Source organism: Heloderma suspectum, chromosome 4, assembly GCF_057233095.1.
Source record: "Heloderma suspectum isolate Gila_16-S chromosome 4, 16-S_ref, whole genome shotgun sequence".
Lineage (NCBI taxonomy): Eukaryota > Metazoa > Chordata > Lepidosauria > Squamata > Helodermatidae > Heloderma > Heloderma suspectum.
The window spans coordinates 107,560,362-107,580,025 of record NC_139461.1 but is presented as its reverse complement, the minus strand read 5'-3'; the positions used below and the strand labels follow the sequence as shown (position 1 = coordinate 107,580,025).

Sequence of the window (19,664 nt, the reverse complement as noted above, 5' to 3'; positions counted from 1 at the left end):
TGCATTGTGTAGTTGTGATCTTACATAGCATTACAGGAAATAGCCATATCTTGGACTAGTGCCATAGAAACAGTAAAGGGGAAGTCACTTAGGGTGCAATCCTATGGATCCTTAGACAGAAAAAAGTCCTACCATTCCCAGTATGGCAGGCTGGGGAATGCTGGGAGTTGTAGGACTTTTTTCTTTCTAAGGATCCATAGGATTGTGCCCTTAAGCACTGTGACATTTCTCAAGTGGCATTTTTATTGTGTGTGCTATGATGGATATGACATATCTGCCACTGAACCTGCCCCAGTGATTACACACACACACACACACACACACACATCCATATATATATATATATATATATATATATATATATATATGAATGAGAGAATGAATCTCCCACCCACCCCCCAAAAAAGAGAGGCATGACAAAGAGGGTGTAGTATTAAATAATTATTCTCAGCATATTACTACTACATTTCTGTCAAATAACATCTTTTATCACAAAAGCACATTTCAAGAGTCAGAAGTAAAACATAAGCATATGCAAACTAAGCCAAAGATTTTCAGAAATTTGAAAGCAGTGACAAAATTCCGTTTCAACCGTTATGCTACAAAATATGTTACCTGATGAGAGTTTGGATTCTAATAGAAATTCTTTAATATCTCACATTACTTTGTTTTCAATTTGTTAAAAAGTTCCCAAATATTTTAAAAATAACTTCCCAGTCTTATTTTCTGACTCCAAAGTACAAGCAATTTACAGTAGTTTTAATTTTTTAAAATATCTGACATGAAGCATCAGAAATAAATTCCAAATAAGTGGATGAGTTCAAATCACTGCTTTCCAACGAGTGATTCTGCAGGCAGCAGCCAGTAGCTGGTATACATAATCTGTAATATCAGATGATGGTTTTGTCATGTGATAGCTTCCACTTCACATACAAATATAGAACATGACCATAAAAAGTAACAGAACATTCACTCTGCTAAGTAATTTATTGTAGTTGATGTAGGATTGGCATGCCAGCTGGAATTATCTTCTCTGCTCTTGCTATTTTTGCATATACAGAAAACAAAGGGCTTCGGGATGGAATAAAATGTAAGCAACACTGGCAAAAGTAAATCTCAACAAAATTGTATTGCAATGGCACGTGTTTGTTACTTGCTAGTTATGGATATTACACTTGAACTGAAGAAATCACAGAAATCAGAGATAAAACATTTGAATGAAAGGAGAAGGAGCAAATCCCAGGTTCTTTATAGTACTGCTACTTTTGTGTTCTCTTTTTGAGATGACTCTACTAATAGTTAAGTTACCTTACCATTTTACTTCTGAGTTCACTTGCGTCTAAAAGCTGAGGATAGACCATTTCCCCCAGAGGGTTTTCCCCCTTTAAAATAGGCAGCCCTGTGTCCGACATGACAGGAACTCTGTAAATCCCATCTGTCTCCGCAGTGCTGTTTCTGAATATCTGCAAAGCTGCTATGCCATGATCACAACTAGCTAGCTCATTCACAGCTTTACATTACTAAAGCAAACTGTCTAGACAGCTGAATGGCACAATTACTCGCTTTTCTGTAGCATTTATATGCTGTCATCTTCATTTGCTTTTCTCTGCTCTGTGAATTCTGGTAAATTAATGGTTGGCTTTCCTGTTTGGATTCCACATTGACTTTGTAGCTTTAGGTTATAAGTACAGGCAGACACAGATGACATCATACTGACAAAGTCATGGGGAAGCCCCTTTTCTTCTCTCTTCTGGACTGTTCTGTGTATATCAGGTTTTCTTTATGCTGTAGAAAGCCATCTGCAAGCCTGTGCAGTATTTTGAAATCAACGAGACACATTTCATGCTTTCGACATGGAGAAAGGAAAGCTATCACACTGCTTGGGTTTATGCTATTTGCAATGGAAAACGTTACACAAACAGCTGTCATGCCGAATGAATTTCACACAAAAAATCTTCAGCTGTTTTCAGTTCACACTATGGTATATTTGAGTTTAACATAATTCCATACAAAAAATGGAAAGCAATTTCATTTTTTAAAGTACAATAAAATAACAACCACCAGGCATTAGTCAAGCAGGGTTCTTATATAGCCAAGTAAGTTCTAGAAAGGATCTTTCTGGTTGTTTTTCGATGCTTGAGAATGGGTTAAAGTTGATTCATCAATGGTATTTGCATTCATTAAAGCTACTACATAGGATTAACAGACTCTTATCACCAAAGTGCTGGAGAGGCTGCAACAAGAATGGCACATAACTATATGCCCTAGTGCATTCTACGTAGGACAAACAGCCCAGTATCTATGCAAAATAATAAATGGACACAAATCTAGTATTAAAAATGACAACATTCAAAAACCAGTAGGGAAACACTTCAGCCTCCTAGGACACTCTGTCACTGACCTTCAGATGGCCACACTTTAACAAAGGAACCTTAAAGACAGATTTTGACACAAAACTGCTGAACTACCATTCATCAAGAGATGCAGTTCCACCTCCTTGAACAGGGACAAAGGCACTTTGGCCTGGTTTACACATAATGAGAAGGCACTATGAGTAAATTTCCCCATGGGGCTTTTTGTTGTGGTGGCCATCACCATTTGAATATAGGGGGACACCATAGGTTGTTGTTACATGCAAATCCTGCGAGAGTGGGTTGTTTGGGTGGTTAACAAGCCACCCGCAACCCTGAAGCAGCCCATGGTTCCGGGTGGCATGTCAACCACCACAACCACCCACCCTCACCAGGTTTCCACATAACCACAAGCTATGGCACCCCCCAACATGGCTCGAATATTCAAAATGGCGGCAACTGCCACAACAAAAAGACCCACAGGGAAATTCACCTAGGGTGGCTTCTCCTTGCAAACTAGGTCACTATGTGTTAACTCACTAAAGCAAAGATGTCTGTATTATCACCCAACAACTGTTTTGTCAATGGCCACTGTTAAGACAATTATCACCATCTGTACTTTCTGCATTTCAGTTCCCTCTGACCTCACTATTTACAATCCTTCACAAAGCATGTGTATATATACTTGCCAATTGATGATAACACTTCATGCATCTGAAGAAGAGAACTGTAGCCCATGAAAGCTTATGCTCTAACAAATTTGTTAGTCTTTAATGTGCCACAAGACTCTTTGTTGTTTTTACATATGTAGTGTAATTGTGAGACAGCTGAAGGCTACTGGAAAGTAGTTATTCAAGAGCTTATGCCATCTTAAATAGCCTTGTCTTACCTAATCAAAATCTGGCTTTAGTTTACGTTTTTTAGGAGAACCTACACTGCATTTCTTGCAGAAACCTTGTGAGGTTTGCCATGCTAGTGCAAGGTAGGAAGTATATTTGCACTGGAAGAGTCCCTATATGCCACATATCAGGGAATGGGTAACACCACTGAAAAACCAATGAGCAATGCAATTGACAAATTGCACTGTGATAGTAGTATAAGGCCCAGTACAACATTTGCTCTAGAGCAGGGGTAGGCAAGCTGGTGCCCTCCAGATATTTTGGACTACAACTCCCATCAGCCCCAACTAGCATAACTAGTGGTCAAGGACTGTGGGAATTATAGTCCAGAATGTCTGGAAGGCCTGTGGTTCTCTAACCCTGCTCTAGAGTATGACAAGCAAGCACATTTTTGTTGCCTGGGTTTTGGTAACAGGCTTGTTTTATACACATAACTAGCAAATCTTGTCTGTACAATAAATTAATTTATCCTTTAATATGTGGGAGATGCATAACACTCATAAATGCATGGTCTGGATTATAACTTCAGGGGATCTGCAGAGTTCAGAAAGGTCAATAAAGCATGTATTCACTACTATCTAAAATCAAAAATGCTGCCTCTCACACACATATCTTACCTCCTGAGGTTCTTGATATTGCGAGGTCAACAGTAGAAATGCTCTTTGTGCTTGGAAAGCTGTACGGACCATTTCTGCCTGGGGGGGGGGCAGGAGATGGGAAATAAATCAAGCAATGAGTATGAAAAGCAAACACTTTCACTTGGGATTTCTTTGTTCAGAGCATTAATGGCTTCCTAAGTAAAGCTATCCAAATCCCCTTTGATTTGCAAATCCTAATTATCTAAACCCACAGTATGGTTTCCTGTAACTCCAAACCATGCAGCATACTTCCTACTAGCCCCCTTTGTTTTGTTGCTTTTAATGTAGAGGTGAACAAAGTTGTGGTTACCATCACAACAGATGAATCTGGCACATTTCACACATGAATGGCAAAGACAATTTGTTGCTTTAATCCATTACTGTTATATGGACATTCTATTTTCTTGTAGTACTATTTGGAGAAGAGCTTAATATATATGAACACGCTTAACATTTGTATTTTTTTCCAATATGTTTTCGTTAGTAATTTTTTTTCTTTATTTATTACATTTATATCCTGCCTTTTTTCCTCCAAGGAACCCAAGGCAGGGTACATAATCCTCATCTTCCTCTCCATTTTACCCTCACAACAACAACCCTGTGAGGTAGGTTGGGCTGAGAGTCTGTGGCTGGCCCAAAGTCACCCAGTGAGCTTCCATGGCCGAGTGGGGACTAGAACCAGGATCTCCCAACTCCCAGCCCAACACTCTCGCCACTACGCCACACTGGCTCCAATTGGATTAAAAGTGAAATAAAATATCAAGAAAATATCCATAAAGCCAATGCATACATCAAGAGATTAAACAAGGTTTAGGTTAGAGAGGTCGTGGTTTGTTAATTTAGAAAAAAAGAATATAGGGAGACACTGTAGATGTGTGATTTTTAAAGTATAAATCGTACTTAAAAAAGAGTGTCGACAGAGAAACATTTCTCTGTCTCATAATATTAAAACTTAGATTCATCCAATAACATTGATTGATAATAGGTTCAGGGCAGACAAAAAGGAAACACTTTTTCCACACACCATGTAATTTACTTGTGGAATTAATTCTCAAAATAATTAATTTTCATCATCGCAATGAGGCCATTTAAAATGGCCTTTCTGTACTGTTTCTTCCATGCAACATCTATGGAAGGAATGCAGAACTTCTTTCACCTTGAGGGTCAAATTCCATTTTGGAGAAGTCTCGGGGGCCACAATCCAGCTGTGAGCAGGGCCCAAGGCAAAAGGGGCAGGGCCAAAAATACCAACATATTATAGCTTAAGGGTGCAATCCTATGCATATTTAGACAGAAAAAAAGTTCCACAACTCCCAGCATGCCACAGCCAGCATGGCTAGCTGGAGCATGCTGGGAGTTGCAGAACATTTTTCTGTCTAAACTTGCATAAGATTGTGCCCTAAAGCACTTACTCCCAGTAACTAAGCCTTAGAGGCAGGTCAACTGTTTAGAATTGGGAAAAATCTGCCCCAAAGCCAGGAAACCACCAAGCAATGGTGGGCGAAAAGGGATGGGGCGAGGGGAAGAGGGCAGGGCCTTCCAGGGCTACTTCTATGGTATACACTACAGCATGGAACATCACCAGTAGATTATTCTGCATTCCACGGAGAATTTCAAGTTCAGTACAAGCTGCTGTTAAAGACAATACTGATGTAGAAACTCTCCATTCCAGAGGGGAGAATGACAAGATTCGCCATTCTATATTACAGTAGCCATGTGGAGAAGGCTCCATGCATAGGTCATTTCAGATAGCCTCCACAGGATAAAAGATATTGTGTGGACTGGCTCTGTGATGGCTCTAGAAAACATTACACATATTAATCCAAAACAGATCAATATATGTTGGTTATGTGGCAAACCTGTGCAACTGAGAGTGTAGCATGGCAAAGGTACAGTCGGTATTCAACAACAGCAGGTCTCCTGTCACTCAGCCTACTATAGTCTACTTCCACACTAGACACTTAGTGTGGAATCACCATGCCTCATTCAGTCACATGTTAGTGGGGAGAGGGCATACAGAATTGTCATTTATTTGTAATCCTCCTGTATGTTCTTGGTGCTTCTTCCATCTTTCAACGGTAAGAAAGAAGTTTGACTTTTCTGAGAAGGGTGGAAGTGTACCATGATCCAGCGGTGTAGCTGCCATTAGCACTTACTCTTATGTGTTTGTAAATTCTTACATATTTGTTCTTCAGTGTGGTGTTGACATGGGCAGTGATGTATTGGACAGGTGAACATATCAAAGCTCAGCACACATTCATTATAACCTTTTGCAGTGAACACCATTTAAAAGCCCTGTTAATTGTTTAATTGTTCTTTCAATTCACACTAAAATTCTTTTCTAGGCATATTTTTAAAATAATAAAATAGTAGGAAAATACTGCCTAAATAAAAGTGTATTTTAATGCTATAATGCTATAATGCTAATTTTAAAAAACTTTCTGATCACTGCCATTTTTTTCTAATTAAGCTCTTCCAGTCTTCCAATTCCAGTTCAGAACAAATGTGAAACGATTTGCTTTCTGACATTTCACATAGTAATAGGGAAATCACATTTAAATTAATATACACTTAGCACTTAGTAACTAGGTTTTTTTTAAGGATTAATTCTATCCCACCCTCCACCTCCCAAACAGCTGCCCAGGTTAACTGGGCCTTCCCCTTCCCCACCCACAGGAGCTATATTATGCCCATTGGTCTGGACAGAATATACCACGATGAACATACAGAAAAAGTGCAGTGTCCCCGATAGTGTGGAAAGTCAATGGTATTTACACTTGTAGCTTACAACAATAATTATTTATTGATTTATTTATATAATGATTTATTAGCACTAGGAACCACAGGTTTGGAAACAGCCACAGCTCGTATGAACCTCATGCTCTGCTTTGAGAATAAATGAGATAAGGATGATAAAGCCTTCATCATCTTACATAAATAATAAATAGCTTGCCATTGTAAGATGCAATAAGCCAATCATTTCAGTCTTTATAAAAAGACACCTTTAAAAAAGGGTCCCACTACAAGTACATGCCTTTTAAACAGGTTTCTATTTTCAAGAGCTTGTCAGAATTAAACATTTTTCACAAATTTGCTCTGCTAAAGGCCTAAAGAAAGAAGACAAAAATTAATAAAGCTCTGATGAATGATGGACAAGGCAACAAAGCGAGGCAGCTGCAGAGACTATGTGTATGTTGCATTGATAAATAAGTTGGCAGCAAGGGGGCCTCAGACCTCGTGTTGCACGGGCCCCAGGGTTTTGCTGTTCTGTGTAACTTTGGGCATTGAGCAGGAATTCTTTGGCCTCTAAAGTGTTTCATGTGGACTAAATCACAGAAGGCTGTAACACGTTTTCATCTACAATTACTAATTTGAAATGAGGAAAATGGGAGCAAAGCACACTAATGCTTTCCTGCTGCTCCAGATATATGAAACCCACCTTGCGAAAATGAATTTGCATAATTTAATCAGTTAGAGAAAAGGTTCCTAGGTGTTTTGCAAATGCAATTAAGACAAAATATAAGGAAACATGACTTGATTGGCAGACCTTATTCTCCGGTGTGCCTACTGGCTCTGATCTCAGTGCAGCAATTAACATTAACATCTGATGTACAGGCACATTGTATACACAATACCATTTCATGTGCTTGCTCTGGTAAATGTAAACCTTACTTGGGCTGTATAACCCATACAAGTCAAATATATGGGTTAAAATCCAGTTGACTGACTCTAATAATATACAATATGCTTCATTTATGCATCACTTGGAAAACATCAATCCTTTGGAATTACCTAATTTTAGGAAATCATAATCTTTTATATTGTATTATGTTGTTCCATGGGCTTTCAAATGATTTTTTGTGTGTCATTATCCCCCCCCCCTTAATTGTATACAGCCTTGCAATAGAAACTGCTCTCTCTAATGCTTACTTTCAAACACCAGAACATGCTCCTCATAAAACTGCAGATACAAGTCCTTTCTCATTTGGGATAATGACATCATGTCCTGACTCAACTGTTAGCAATATGGTCTAAAAGCCAACACGCAGCCTTTGGACACAGCCAGATCAACATGGCAGCATGTGCATTTTTCTGCCCTCTGAATATACTGCTGTGCTCATCATGAAGTAGACAAATAATGGATTTAACAGCCTGTGAGGAAGTGAGTCAAGATCAATTGTGACAATATTTTCAGGCATTTTATATAAAGCAGAATATACTACTGATTCAGAATTGCAACTGTTTATTGTCTATTAAAAGCTGACCCTAAAAAAATATACATACATACATACATACATACATATAATTCTCTCAGCTGGATTGGCGCTTTGCGGAATATTTTCCCATTAATCTAATCCTTTGGAAATCTACACTGGACTTATGCAAACCCTGCTAAAACTGACCAACCAATTCTGTTTTTTCTTCTTCAATATACAGTCTAGTAAATTATAGTTATTTTTATATCTATCTATCTATCTATCTATCTATATCCATCCTGCTATCCTACACTTGACCCTTACAACCACAATTAATTCACAACACTTACTGTTCCTAAAAACAATAAAACAAAACTGCAAATAAATAAAACATCAGCATCAGTAGCAATTAAGTAACCAGCTCAACTGAGCTCATAGTATAAGTAAGCAGACCACATACAGTAAATTAAATTCATGATGTTCGGCACAGCAGCTTACATTTGTTATGGCCATGTTCCTCTTTCTAACAAAAACATATACACCAAAATTCTTGGAAAACCTTCTAAAAACTGGTTCAGCTTTAAACCTTTTACAGTGCAATCCCATACATGTCTACTCAGAGCTGAGTAAGCCCCATAATGGGACTTAAGCTTCTATAGAATCGCAGCCTTATTCATTTATACTTGTGCAGATGCTCCAGAGTTAAGGCATTAACAGTGCAATCCTATACATGTCTACTCAAAAAATAAGCCCCAGTGAGTCCTACGGGACTTCCTTCCAGGCAAGTGTACATAGGACTGCAGTCTAAAGAAATCTAAATGCACTCCTTTACATAATATAGTATTTTCTTGTGAACTCTCTCACATGTTACTATCCCAGTCAGTCAGGTATGTGAGTGTTTTCTAGACAACAGGTGTTTTCTGAAACCAAATACAATCTTATTTTTGACTCTATGTGAACAAGGCAGCAGCTGCGAACATAATGCATGGGATGCATGGCCTGTAAGACATGTAGAAGAAAAACATTCATTGTCTGACTGGTTAAGGTAAAGCACAGATGTTGGAACAGCACCAAGCCTTGTAAGGCCACCACAGTCTCAGAAAAGTTAACAAGGAGCAAATATGCTCAGTAGGACACCTGTAAACCATCAATCTATTATAGTCATCAATTATAAACAGTTATTAATATTCATTTTCTTTCATTAAAATGTTATTAAAATACTTTCTCAACATCAAACATTAACAGACATCCACTAGTATACTTCAGTATCGCAATACATCATCATTTATTTAGATAATTAAAACAAAAACGCTTTGTTTCCCATTTGTCAGGTGGAGGTTAGAGAGTTGCACTTAGGGTGTTCATAGACAAGCCTTTTATCGTGCAATTGCACTACCTCATTCTCAGAATTTCTCCAGGGGTCCAGATGTAGTCCTCCCATATTTTCTCACCACTTCTTCTGTCTTGTTTCTTACTAGAAAAATCCATTAAGGCAGAATACCTGCCCAATGCCTTTTGACAGTTAGCACTAGGAACCCTCCATCTGGAAACACTGTTAAATCAGGGCGACTTGGTTTCTGCTCAGCGAGAGCTTACTGGGAGAACTTGGGCCAATCACCAGAGCTGCTGCTAGGGATAAAAGATTCGGGGCCCAGGCCCATGGAATCCAAATTTGCTTAAAATCTGCATGTGTTGATTTTTATCTACAGTCAGGGCCAGAAATATTGGAACAAGGATAACTGTTTTGGCAGTTGGCCTCTGTACACCACCACACTGAAGTTGAAAGGAAACATACCCAGATAGGAGTGAAGTCAGGACTTTCAGCTGTAATTCAAGGGGTTTGACAAAAGTGGGGCACTAACCATTCAGGAAGGACAGCCAGTGGCATCCACACACACACCCATCCTTGGTGGCTCATAAGTAATGGAACAAACCAACATCATTTCAAACTTAAGGATCGCCTTTAATACCTGGAGGAAAATCCTTTGCAGTCAATGACTGCCTGAAGTCTGGAACCCATGGACATGACCAAATGCTGAGTTTCCTCCCTCGAGATGCTTTGCCAGGCCTTTACTGCAGCTGCCTTCAGCTGCTGCTTGTTTGTGGGTCTTTCTGCCTTCAGTCTTGTCTTCAGTAAGTGAAAAGCATGCTCTATGGGGTTGAGATCAGGTGACTGACTTGGCCATTGAAGAACAGCCCACTTCTTTGCCTTCAGAAACTCTTGGGTAGCTTTTGCTGTATGTTTTGGGTCATTATCCATCTGCAATATGAGGCGGCATCCTATCAGTTTGGCAGCATTCGGCTGAATCTGAGCAGAAAGTATAGCCCTATACACTGCAGAATTCATCCTGCTGCTTTTATCAGCAGTCAGGTCATCAATAAACACCAGTGACCTGGTTCCATTGGCAGCCATACATGCCTATGCCATAACACTGCCTCCACCATGTTTGACAGATGATGTGGTATGCTTGGGATCATGAGCTGTTCCTCTCCTTCTCCATACTTTTCTCTTCCCATCATTCTGTTACAAGTTAATCTTGGTTTCATCAGTCCAAGGAATCTTATTCCAGAACTGGGCAGGCTTTTTTAGGTGTTTGCTGGCAAAGGCTAATCTGGTCTTTCTGTTCTTGAGCATTACCAGTGGTTTGCACCTTGTTGTGAAGCCTCTGTATTTACATTCATAAGTCTCTTGACTGTAGATGTTGACAATGGCATGCCTACCTCCGCAAGAGCGTTCTTGACCTGGCTAGATGTTGTGAAAGGGTTCCTCTTCACCATGAGCAGAATTCTGCGGTCATCCACTTTAGTTGTGTTCCGTGGTCTTCCAGGCCTTTTGCTGTTGCTGAGCTTGCCAGTTAATTCTTTCATTTTCAGGATGTTCCAAACTGTTGTATTGGCCACTCTCACTGTTCTTGCTATCTCTCTGATGGGTTTATTTTGTTTCTTCAGCCTAATTATGGCCTCCTTCACTCACATGGACACCTCTTTGGGCCTCATGTTGGGAGTTCCAGTGAACACCTACCAAATGCAAATGTCACACTCAGAACCACCTCCAGGCCTTTTCTCTGCTTGATTGGTCATGGGGTACCCAGGAAACAGGCCACACCTGGCCATGCAGCTGCTTGTCAGCCATTCATTCCATTACTTATGAGCCACCAAGGATGGGTGTGTGTGTATGCCACTGGCTGTCCTTCCTGAATGGTTAGTGCCCCACTTTTGTCAAACCCCTTGAATTACAGCTGAAAGTCCTGACTTCGCTCCCATCTGGGTGTGTTTCCTTTCAACTTCAATGTGGTGGTGTACAGAGGCCAACTGCCAAAACAGTTATCCTTGTTCCAATATTTCTGGCCCTGACTATATATATGCAAATGTAGAAACAATTACAAGCTTTTATCTAAATTTCATGGGGGTCTAAGCCATCCAATTAAGTTCTCATCCCAATCATCTCAAATAAAATAAATTCTTCAATTAATTTGCACCCAGCCCCAGGTCATTCCAAACCAATGGAAAAAACATTGCTCTAAGCTTAATTGCCAGGCAGGGAGAGATGGGGGGAAGGGTGTTGCAACAAGTGGGGGGGGGTTAACCCCTCCCTCCCTCTCTCCCTCCCTACAATCACCTTTGAAAATCACCCCCTGCATGGCAATTAAGCTAAGAAAGAAAAACTTCCACTGGCACCAATGGACACTCAGGGCCCTGGCACACATATCTGAAGCCCTGGCAAATGCATTTGGGGTCAGGGTCCCATGGGCCCAGCCCTAGCAAAGCCCCTGCCACCCTTTCTTAACCTAACCTACCTCACAGGTTGTTGTTGTATACAGTATAAAAGGGGTGGAGAACCATGTACACAGCTCTGAGCACTTTGGACAGAGTGTGGAATAAAAAATAGTAAGAATAATACATAATTGAATAGTAACACATAACTGAAGTATTGTGACAAATACAATAGTAAGTTCTGATATAGATTCAAAGGAGTCGTATGTGCGTAGGACTGCAGCCTAAAGAAATCGAAATTTATTCCTTTACATAATATGATGTTTTCTTTATAGTCCTGATGGCTATATGCTACCTCCAGTATCACAGGCAATATGGCTCTGAATGCCAGTTGCTGAGGAACATGGGTGAGAGGGTGCTTTTGCACTCATAAACTGCTTGTGGGCTTCCTGCAGGTAGCTGCTTGGCAGAATGCTGGACTAGATGGACCCTTGGTCCGATCCAGCATGGCTCTTCTTATGTTCTCAAGTGGCTTCTTTACCAATGAACTGTATGTAATCCAACAGCATCATCCAGCTAAAATTGTACACTTTTAAGGCTGCAATCTCATGGCCCTCAGGATGGCATCCCAGGGGCCATAGAAGAGATTCGATCTCCCCCTCCAAGGTCAAAGACAGAGCTCTGACCTCGGAGGAGATTCAATCTCAGATCCAACATCCGATGTTGGATCCAGAACTGCCCCCAATCTGCCCATTCTCACCCCTCTCCCACATCTGATGTCTGGGGGTGGGGGTGGAAATAGTATCCAAAGCCTTCCCAGCTCCCCACTACACCCCCAACACAGGGGAAGTTAAATGTTTCCCTCCAATTGCTAGCAGTGGAAGTGAAATAGGTTTTTTAAAGAAAAATCCGGAAGAAAGGAGCAGTCAAGGCCACTCCACCCTCCCATCCACATGGGAGAACTTAGGAAATATTGGAGCACTCCTATGAAACAATAGGATTGCCCTGTTAGTCTTATTGCTTTCAATAGAAATCAATGGAAGTTAAAAGTGCTTATCTTCAATCGGCTGATGAAAAAGTCAATTGTCTCACATTTGCTTCCAAAGCTAAGAAAAATCATTCAAGTTTTACAATTTTCTATTTTATTTTAGCATTACCCCTAGGCCTTGTTAGGAGTCTAGAGATTATAAATCTATTTCTTCTGCCATTTTAAAGATAACCAACTATGTATGTACAACGGTACCTCTACTCAAATGAAAAACTGCAGTGTCATTTGGATGGGTTTGTATTTCATACGAATCAGTAGCAAAACATTCATTGCACTTCAACCCTAAAGCACCCACCAATTCTCTTAAGTTCCCAAGAGCTGTTTTGTTTGTAAGTGGATTCACAAAAAAATTTCAAACTGTGTTCCCTCCCTGTCAACATGTGTTGTATCCACATGATTGATGCAATGATGAGATCTCAACTTAATGATCTGGAAAATACATTTCAGCCTTTTCATCATATGCAAGTAATACCTGTATAGAGATGGTGATGCATCAGACCCAATTTGTGACCACCTGCTTATCACGTGAGTTGTGTAAATCCATTCTGTGCATTGGTCGAGAGAGAAAAATATGACTCTCATTATAGGTCCCTTACTCCTAATTAAGCCTGGAGAGAAAACTTTATTTCTGCTTCTTAGTAAATCTACTGACCCTCCTCCTTTTCTCCACAAACTATAAGTGCTAGAATTCTCCTTCCTCTTCTCCACACCATAGTGTACTAGAGCAGCGTTCTTCACTGCAAGGCCCGAAGGCCATTAGTGGTTCCCAGTCACTTCAATTGTGCCTCTCTGCCTCTCTCCCTCTCATTTACTCTCTCTGTCTTTCTCTTTGAGGTAGTTGCTCACTCTCAGCAGGGGCTCTCTAGCTTTGCCTTGTCGTTTGCTTTAGCAGTGAGCCGGCTACTATGATCTGGGCTACCAGAGGAGGCTTCGGGGGTGGGGAGTCAGGAGACCTGCCATTTGTCAGCTGTAAGGTGGCTGCAGGGGGAGAGAAGAATGCAGGAGCAATCAGCTGTGATGGGGGAGGAGTCAAAGAGCAATGTGATTAGTGAGCTGCAGGGGTGCACTGGCACTGGAGATGGAGGAGAAATTGAATGAATGGGGCGGGGAGAGAGCGAGAGAGAGAGCGCGCGCAATGTGGACCTGTACTGGGAGATTTTAAAGCACTAGGTAGAGCAGAGCACACTCTCAGTGATGAGAAAAAGATCCATCATGTACCAAGAACCAAGTGAGCCTACTGAAATTTGCCTGCCTGGTGACTTGGACTGATGAGGCCTTGCTTGGACAATGTGAAGGACAATGTGAAGGACAAAAGACCTCCAGCACAGCATTCCCACTTGACTAGGGGCAGAAGAAGAGAGGTCCCTTACAGGCCAGGGAAGGCCCCCAAGTGGCCTCAGTGCCTGGAGCTATAGTGGCTCCCACTTGAAAAATAGTGAAGATCACTTAACTAGAGACTAATGTGGATAAGAAGAAGAGTCAATCCCCCTTCTTCTATCAGTTACAGCTGAATACACAGACTAAGTCTGCAATCCCTCCCATGTACACTTACGTGAGAATAAGTCCCATTGAACTTGCTATTATTACTTCTGAGTACACATAGGATTGTGCTGCAAGGTCTGGCCTACACGTGAAGCAGAATGAGGTGGCCCTATGGTGGTATAAAGAACTGTACCATTTCAGGTCAGAGAATACGTTTAAACACACAGGAAGACTGGGCAACAACCACTCTCCCTGTTGTGCTAGGTCTTTGGGGTTTTTTTTTAGAGAATAGCAATAGCATGTTTCTTACAGCCATCGACAGAATGGGGGAATTTTAAGATTTTGGACCCAGACACTATCATAGGGATAAAGGTAATAAATACTAAACAGTACTACAATCTATGAAGTCAGACACTCACAGTTTTTGAGAAAATCACAGTTATGCAATTAGGAGGTAAAATAGGGAGAAATACTTACGTGTGTCTTCACATCCCCATCCAGGATCTTGCTATTCCTTAGAAACTCAGCTACACTCCCATTCATGAGTCTATCAAAGGCTTCAACGTGTGGGGCTACATCTGTGAGAGAAAATAATTGCACTATATCTGGCAGATAAGATTCATAAGTTCTGAATGCCTTACTTTGCCACCCAAGAGAAAAATGTAATGCAACTGAAAAATATTTTGTAAAAATAGTTCTACCACAGAAATGGATATAGCAAATCTCTTTTAAGTCCACATATGTATTATTGTACCACAATATTGTGTTCATCCACAATAAGACTTAATGCATAGTATGGAAATACTACACATGCCTCCTGTACCAAATCCAAAGGAGCAATTTCATTTCATCTATTCTGAAACATGAAATTCTGATACATTAACCAGATGTGGGCAACTTTCTGTCTTTAGGCCATGTGTAACCCTCTGGCTCCTCCTTTAGATCCTATGTAGAAGAAAACCCTTAAGCATTTCTCCCTAAAACATTGCTGCTGGCCTACAGAAACTGTGTGCCCCCAGCTCTTGGTTCATTTTGTTTTGCTTCTTAAGTAGTAACAGACAGTGGTTATAGCTAGTTGCCAGAAATCTGCCATTTTTCACTACAGATGCAACATCTAGATGTAAATTTGAAAAGGAGAACAGAAGTGGCCTGAATTTAAGATCAGGTTGTCCTCCTGTAATAAGAGGCCTTATCTAAGATTGTTTATCTCAAAAGGCTATCATTTTTTGTATTATAATATAATCTATCTCAGAGCCACCACACCTTTTATGCAGCACTGGAACACTGGCATTTGAACAAATGTGAAGGGGAGAGGTCTGTTGTGTTCCAAGCATCCATAATGTATAGAGGGTTAGACTAGATGGTCTATCAGGTTCTTCTAAATTTGGAGCCTATAAATCTCTGAGATTAATAACTAGCAATAATTTTTGAGTTCACTATGTTGTTGAAGGCCTGTGTGTTTGATGCAGTACAAAATGGAATCCATTTTGAGAGGTGGAAAATAGATGTCCTCCAATTATTTTCACTACTTAGCTTGCAGACTCTCAGTACTACCTGTGAATACAGTTTATCCAAGTATTTGAAAAATCTGGATCTGTTTTTTTCAGTGCCTTTTAGAAATTGAATGAATTGTACTTGAACAAGCAGAATGTTGGCCTTTTGACAGAAAATGAATGTGTAGCAATGAAGCAACAGAAGGCTGCCTGTTTTGTATCATTCGCTTCTCTCTCACCTTTAAGGCTAAAGAATTTCTGGGCTTCCATCCATCTGACTAGTGTATATGCTTGCACAGCCTTTTCTTGTATGATCCTCATCTACAGGGATTTTAACAGCGGAGAACAAAACATTTTCCAAAGTCTTTCTTTGCTTCACAGTGCACTCAAAAGATAGTTTACCAACTCTACTTCTCACTTTCAGGATTAACCACTCCTAATTTATGACAGCATACTTTGGATTCTGAGAAAACCACTCTGTGGTTCAGCACTTAAATCCAATTTTAACTCCAGTAAAAGAGAGAGGATGCTAGTATAGCTATTCCACTAAACCCTTGGAAAAGAGAATGAGGTAAACCAAACAGGATAATTCAGTGGTCAGAGCTGTATGCCAATTGTGCAAAACTACCAAATTTGTACAAGAGGCAAAACTACATAAAATAAGGGGGCATTCTACTCTAAAAGCAATAAGCACTCTCCTTCTCAGCTTTCTGTTAGACCTTCTAAAGATTTTCTCATTATTGATCCCTTTGATTTTCCTCTTTAATTTCTCCTATCTACTTTTTCTTTAAAATTCTGCCATTTTCTCCTTCTATTCTTGATTCCTATGCTTTTTTGACAGATGATGTACTTCTTGGGGTGGTCTATAAAATTACAATAGAATAAAGCCATTGCTGTGATGAGACAGGGTAAATGCACATGCATGCACACGCATGCACACAAAGCCACAAGTACATAATAAAAATGATGTCAACTCTCAGTGAACCAAACACATATTTGTATATAATATTAAATAAGGTAGCTGTGCAAAACAAATCTGAGGAAGCTGGAAAACAAATCCAGTATTTATGCTGCTGATTTCTTCTGCAAAATTTATATTCTCATTTTTGCAACACTTATTTCTTCTGCTAATTTCTGTCTGACTAAGCAGACATCTATTATACTATAACAATGAAAACAGTAATGTTGAAAGTTCAATGGAAGCACTGGCAATGCATATAATAGACTAATATAAATCTTTCCTGTGGCCAATTAAATTATGATTAAAATGAAAACTGACTTTGAACATTTTCTATATGAGCCCACAAAATATTCCTTATTGCTAATTTAAGAGCAGGATGGGGGCGGCTGGGTATTATTCAGCTTCTTTTAGAACAAATGCCGCCAGCACGTCATTTAGTACTTTGGTTCCCAGCATACCAAATAAGGAATAGAGCTTCTGAAAAGAAAGAATCATACCTTCGCTGACTCCATTGACAGTTCCATATTCCATTCCAGCAACCCTGTGTGAATCTGACAACAACGATTCAAGCCTAATGACAGCATTTTCCAGCCTTGACATCAAAGCCATCTCTGCCATTCTGAAAAACTAAACAAACGCACAGATAATATTAGCCGTTTCATTTCAAGTGTGGATTTCAGAAAACTATTGATCTGTATTATCTAGTCTCCAGCTAGAAGTCTCCAGCTACTCCAGAAAGGCTCCGTCCGCTTCTTACGGCTCCTTTTCGGAGCGCTTACTGCTGCAGTTACTGCAGTTCCCTGACAGTTCCAGAAAAAATCCTGAGAAGGCAGCTGCATGGGACAGAGTGAATGGGGCTGCGCGTGTGTGTGTGTGTGTGTGTGTGTGTGTAAGTACCACTGGTGCTGGCACCCCATTTGCTCCATCCCATTCTGCCACCTCCATAAGGGCTTAAAAAAATGCTGGGAACATTTGCACAATTTTTTGGACTGGGAAATAGATGCAAATGTAATGGCTGGGAAGTAAATGGGGAGGAAGTAAATGGAGAGGAAATTTGCACACCTGCAGTAATGGAGCAGTTAATGCAGATGCACAAATTTCCCCTCCATTTACTTCCCAGCCACTAAATTTGCACACATTTCTGCAGGGGGGGTTTTACAATTGTCAGGGAACTGCAGTAGCTGCAGTAGTAAGTGCTCCAAAAAGGAGCCATGAAAAAGAGGGAGGGGCAATATCTCCCCTTTCTGGAGTAGCTGGAGCCTCAAGGAAGTGTTGAAAAGGTGGAGGGCACTGAGCAGTATCAGTTCAACACTGAAAAGCGGCAGGATCACATTGCCAAGGGGGAAATATTGTCCTCCCCCGCATTTTAGTGTGCCTACTTTTACCGCTTTCCCCCTGCCCCCGCACCCCCACCCCGCTTTTCTGTGCTTTTCAATTGACAGCTTGGCAATTGCTCCCTGGCAACTGTGCACAAATTTGCCTGTACGCTGGTCTGGTCTTGACAATTTCCATGTATGCTGCCTACTCCAGGGTGCTCCCTGTAACAGCTGAAACATACAAGGAAATTGACCGGGCAAGACTACACATATCGAACAACCATAAGAGTGCACTTGCGAAAGACTGACAAAAAAATAGAATGAAATAAAAATTGCAAAGACAATTGCACAATTTTGTGGGGCCAAAAAAAAAGAACAAATGCCCCCAACTGAGCATTTCTGTGGCTCTGGTTTTTTTTTAAACCGGCAGCAAACAAAAAGGTGTAGCGATCAGAGCGGGAGGGGGAGACAAGATGGGTTCTGAGACAAAGGACACTGGGATACCGGCTGGAGGATCAAGGGGCAAGGAGGTGGAGAACAAGCCATGGTGAGCCTCATCATCTGTCAGATACACTATGGGTTGTTCTGTGAACAACCCACACTATGTAGCTTATTTGCAGGCTGGCTTTGCATGATGTGCAAACTCTTTTTAATTAGGTAAGCAGCTAAGGCACAAACTACTTGTTACATGCAAATGTATGTTATAATTAGACCCATTAAATGTTTGGAAATTTTGAAGCCAGAAAAGGGGAAATGTTGCTCCCTGGCTTTCCTATGAGTTCCTGACGGTGGCTGGGGGTGGGGTTGAAAAAAATTGAAAATTTGGGGGAAAGTAAAATATGCATTATTTACTTCCTTATCAACCTAAACTTACTTACCACTTTAAGAAGATTACATTATAGGGTTTGATCTAGATTGTCCATTACATGAAAGAAGGGCTCCTTCCATTCATGAATGGTACTGGGAACCAGCAGAGGCTACCTGCTGCAGGAAGGGTGCAATTCTCCTTTCCCCTTGCATCCCCCCTGCATTGCCTCTCATGCTGCTCTGAAAGATCCCCTGGCCCTCCAGAGCAGCTTTTCAGGGGGCAAAGCAGGCTGCAGGGGAAAGAACAAATGGCAAAGGCTGGCTCTTCACTTGCTTCCTCCAGTGCAAGAGAAAGTTTACTAAGCATTATTCTAGATTGTGGGTAGACAACTGCAGGCCACACTCCATAGGGCACCATGCAGTCTGCAGGGATGTCATGCAGTCTACAGGGCACCCCAATATTTTTTTAATAGGTGGTTTGCCACCAAAATTCAGCAGCAAACTGCTCTGGAGCATTAAAAGGGGTAAATGTAGCTTGTTTGCAATCTAAATTTGTCCCTTTCAGCCCTTCGAACTGCTAAAAGCACATTTTTTTGGTTTACAATTCCCCCCCACACACCAAATTTAGTGGTGCAGTGAGCGGAGGGGTGCATGAGGCCCATGGGCCACACGTTGCCCACCCCTAATCTAGATCCAATCCAGCGTGTATAACTGAACACATACAATTATGCCGTGTGGAATTTTTATTACATTTATAAA

General features: G+C 40.7%; 1 protein-coding gene across 12 annotated transcripts in view; it reads right to left on the bottom strand.

Moving 5' to 3' along the window:
* CAP2 (cyclase associated actin cytoskeleton regulatory protein 2) overlaps nt 1–19,664 on the bottom strand; it is a 73,462-nt gene that overhangs the window by 40,344 nt on the left and 13,454 nt on the right. For 6 of the 12 annotated variants that reach the window (XR_014790224.1, XR_014790225.1, XM_084850288.1 and 3 more), the window contains exons 2-4: nt 17,280–17,409; nt 14,806–14,906; nt 3,868–3,945 (exon numbers count right to left, since the gene is read on the bottom strand). Coding sequence is in view for 9 of the 12 variants with exons in the window: in XM_084850288.1 (XP_084706414.1) it covers nt 3,868–3,945; nt 14,806–14,906; nt 17,280–17,409 (309 nt within the window). In the remaining 3 variants the exon portion in view is untranslated. Of the gene's footprint in view, nt 1–3,867; nt 3,946–13,318; nt 13,370–14,805; nt 14,907–16,060; nt 16,240–17,279; nt 17,410–19,664 lie in introns of those variants that run through there. The other 6 variants (XR_014790226.1, XM_084850292.1, XM_084850290.1 and 3 more) reach the window with 3 other exon arrangements.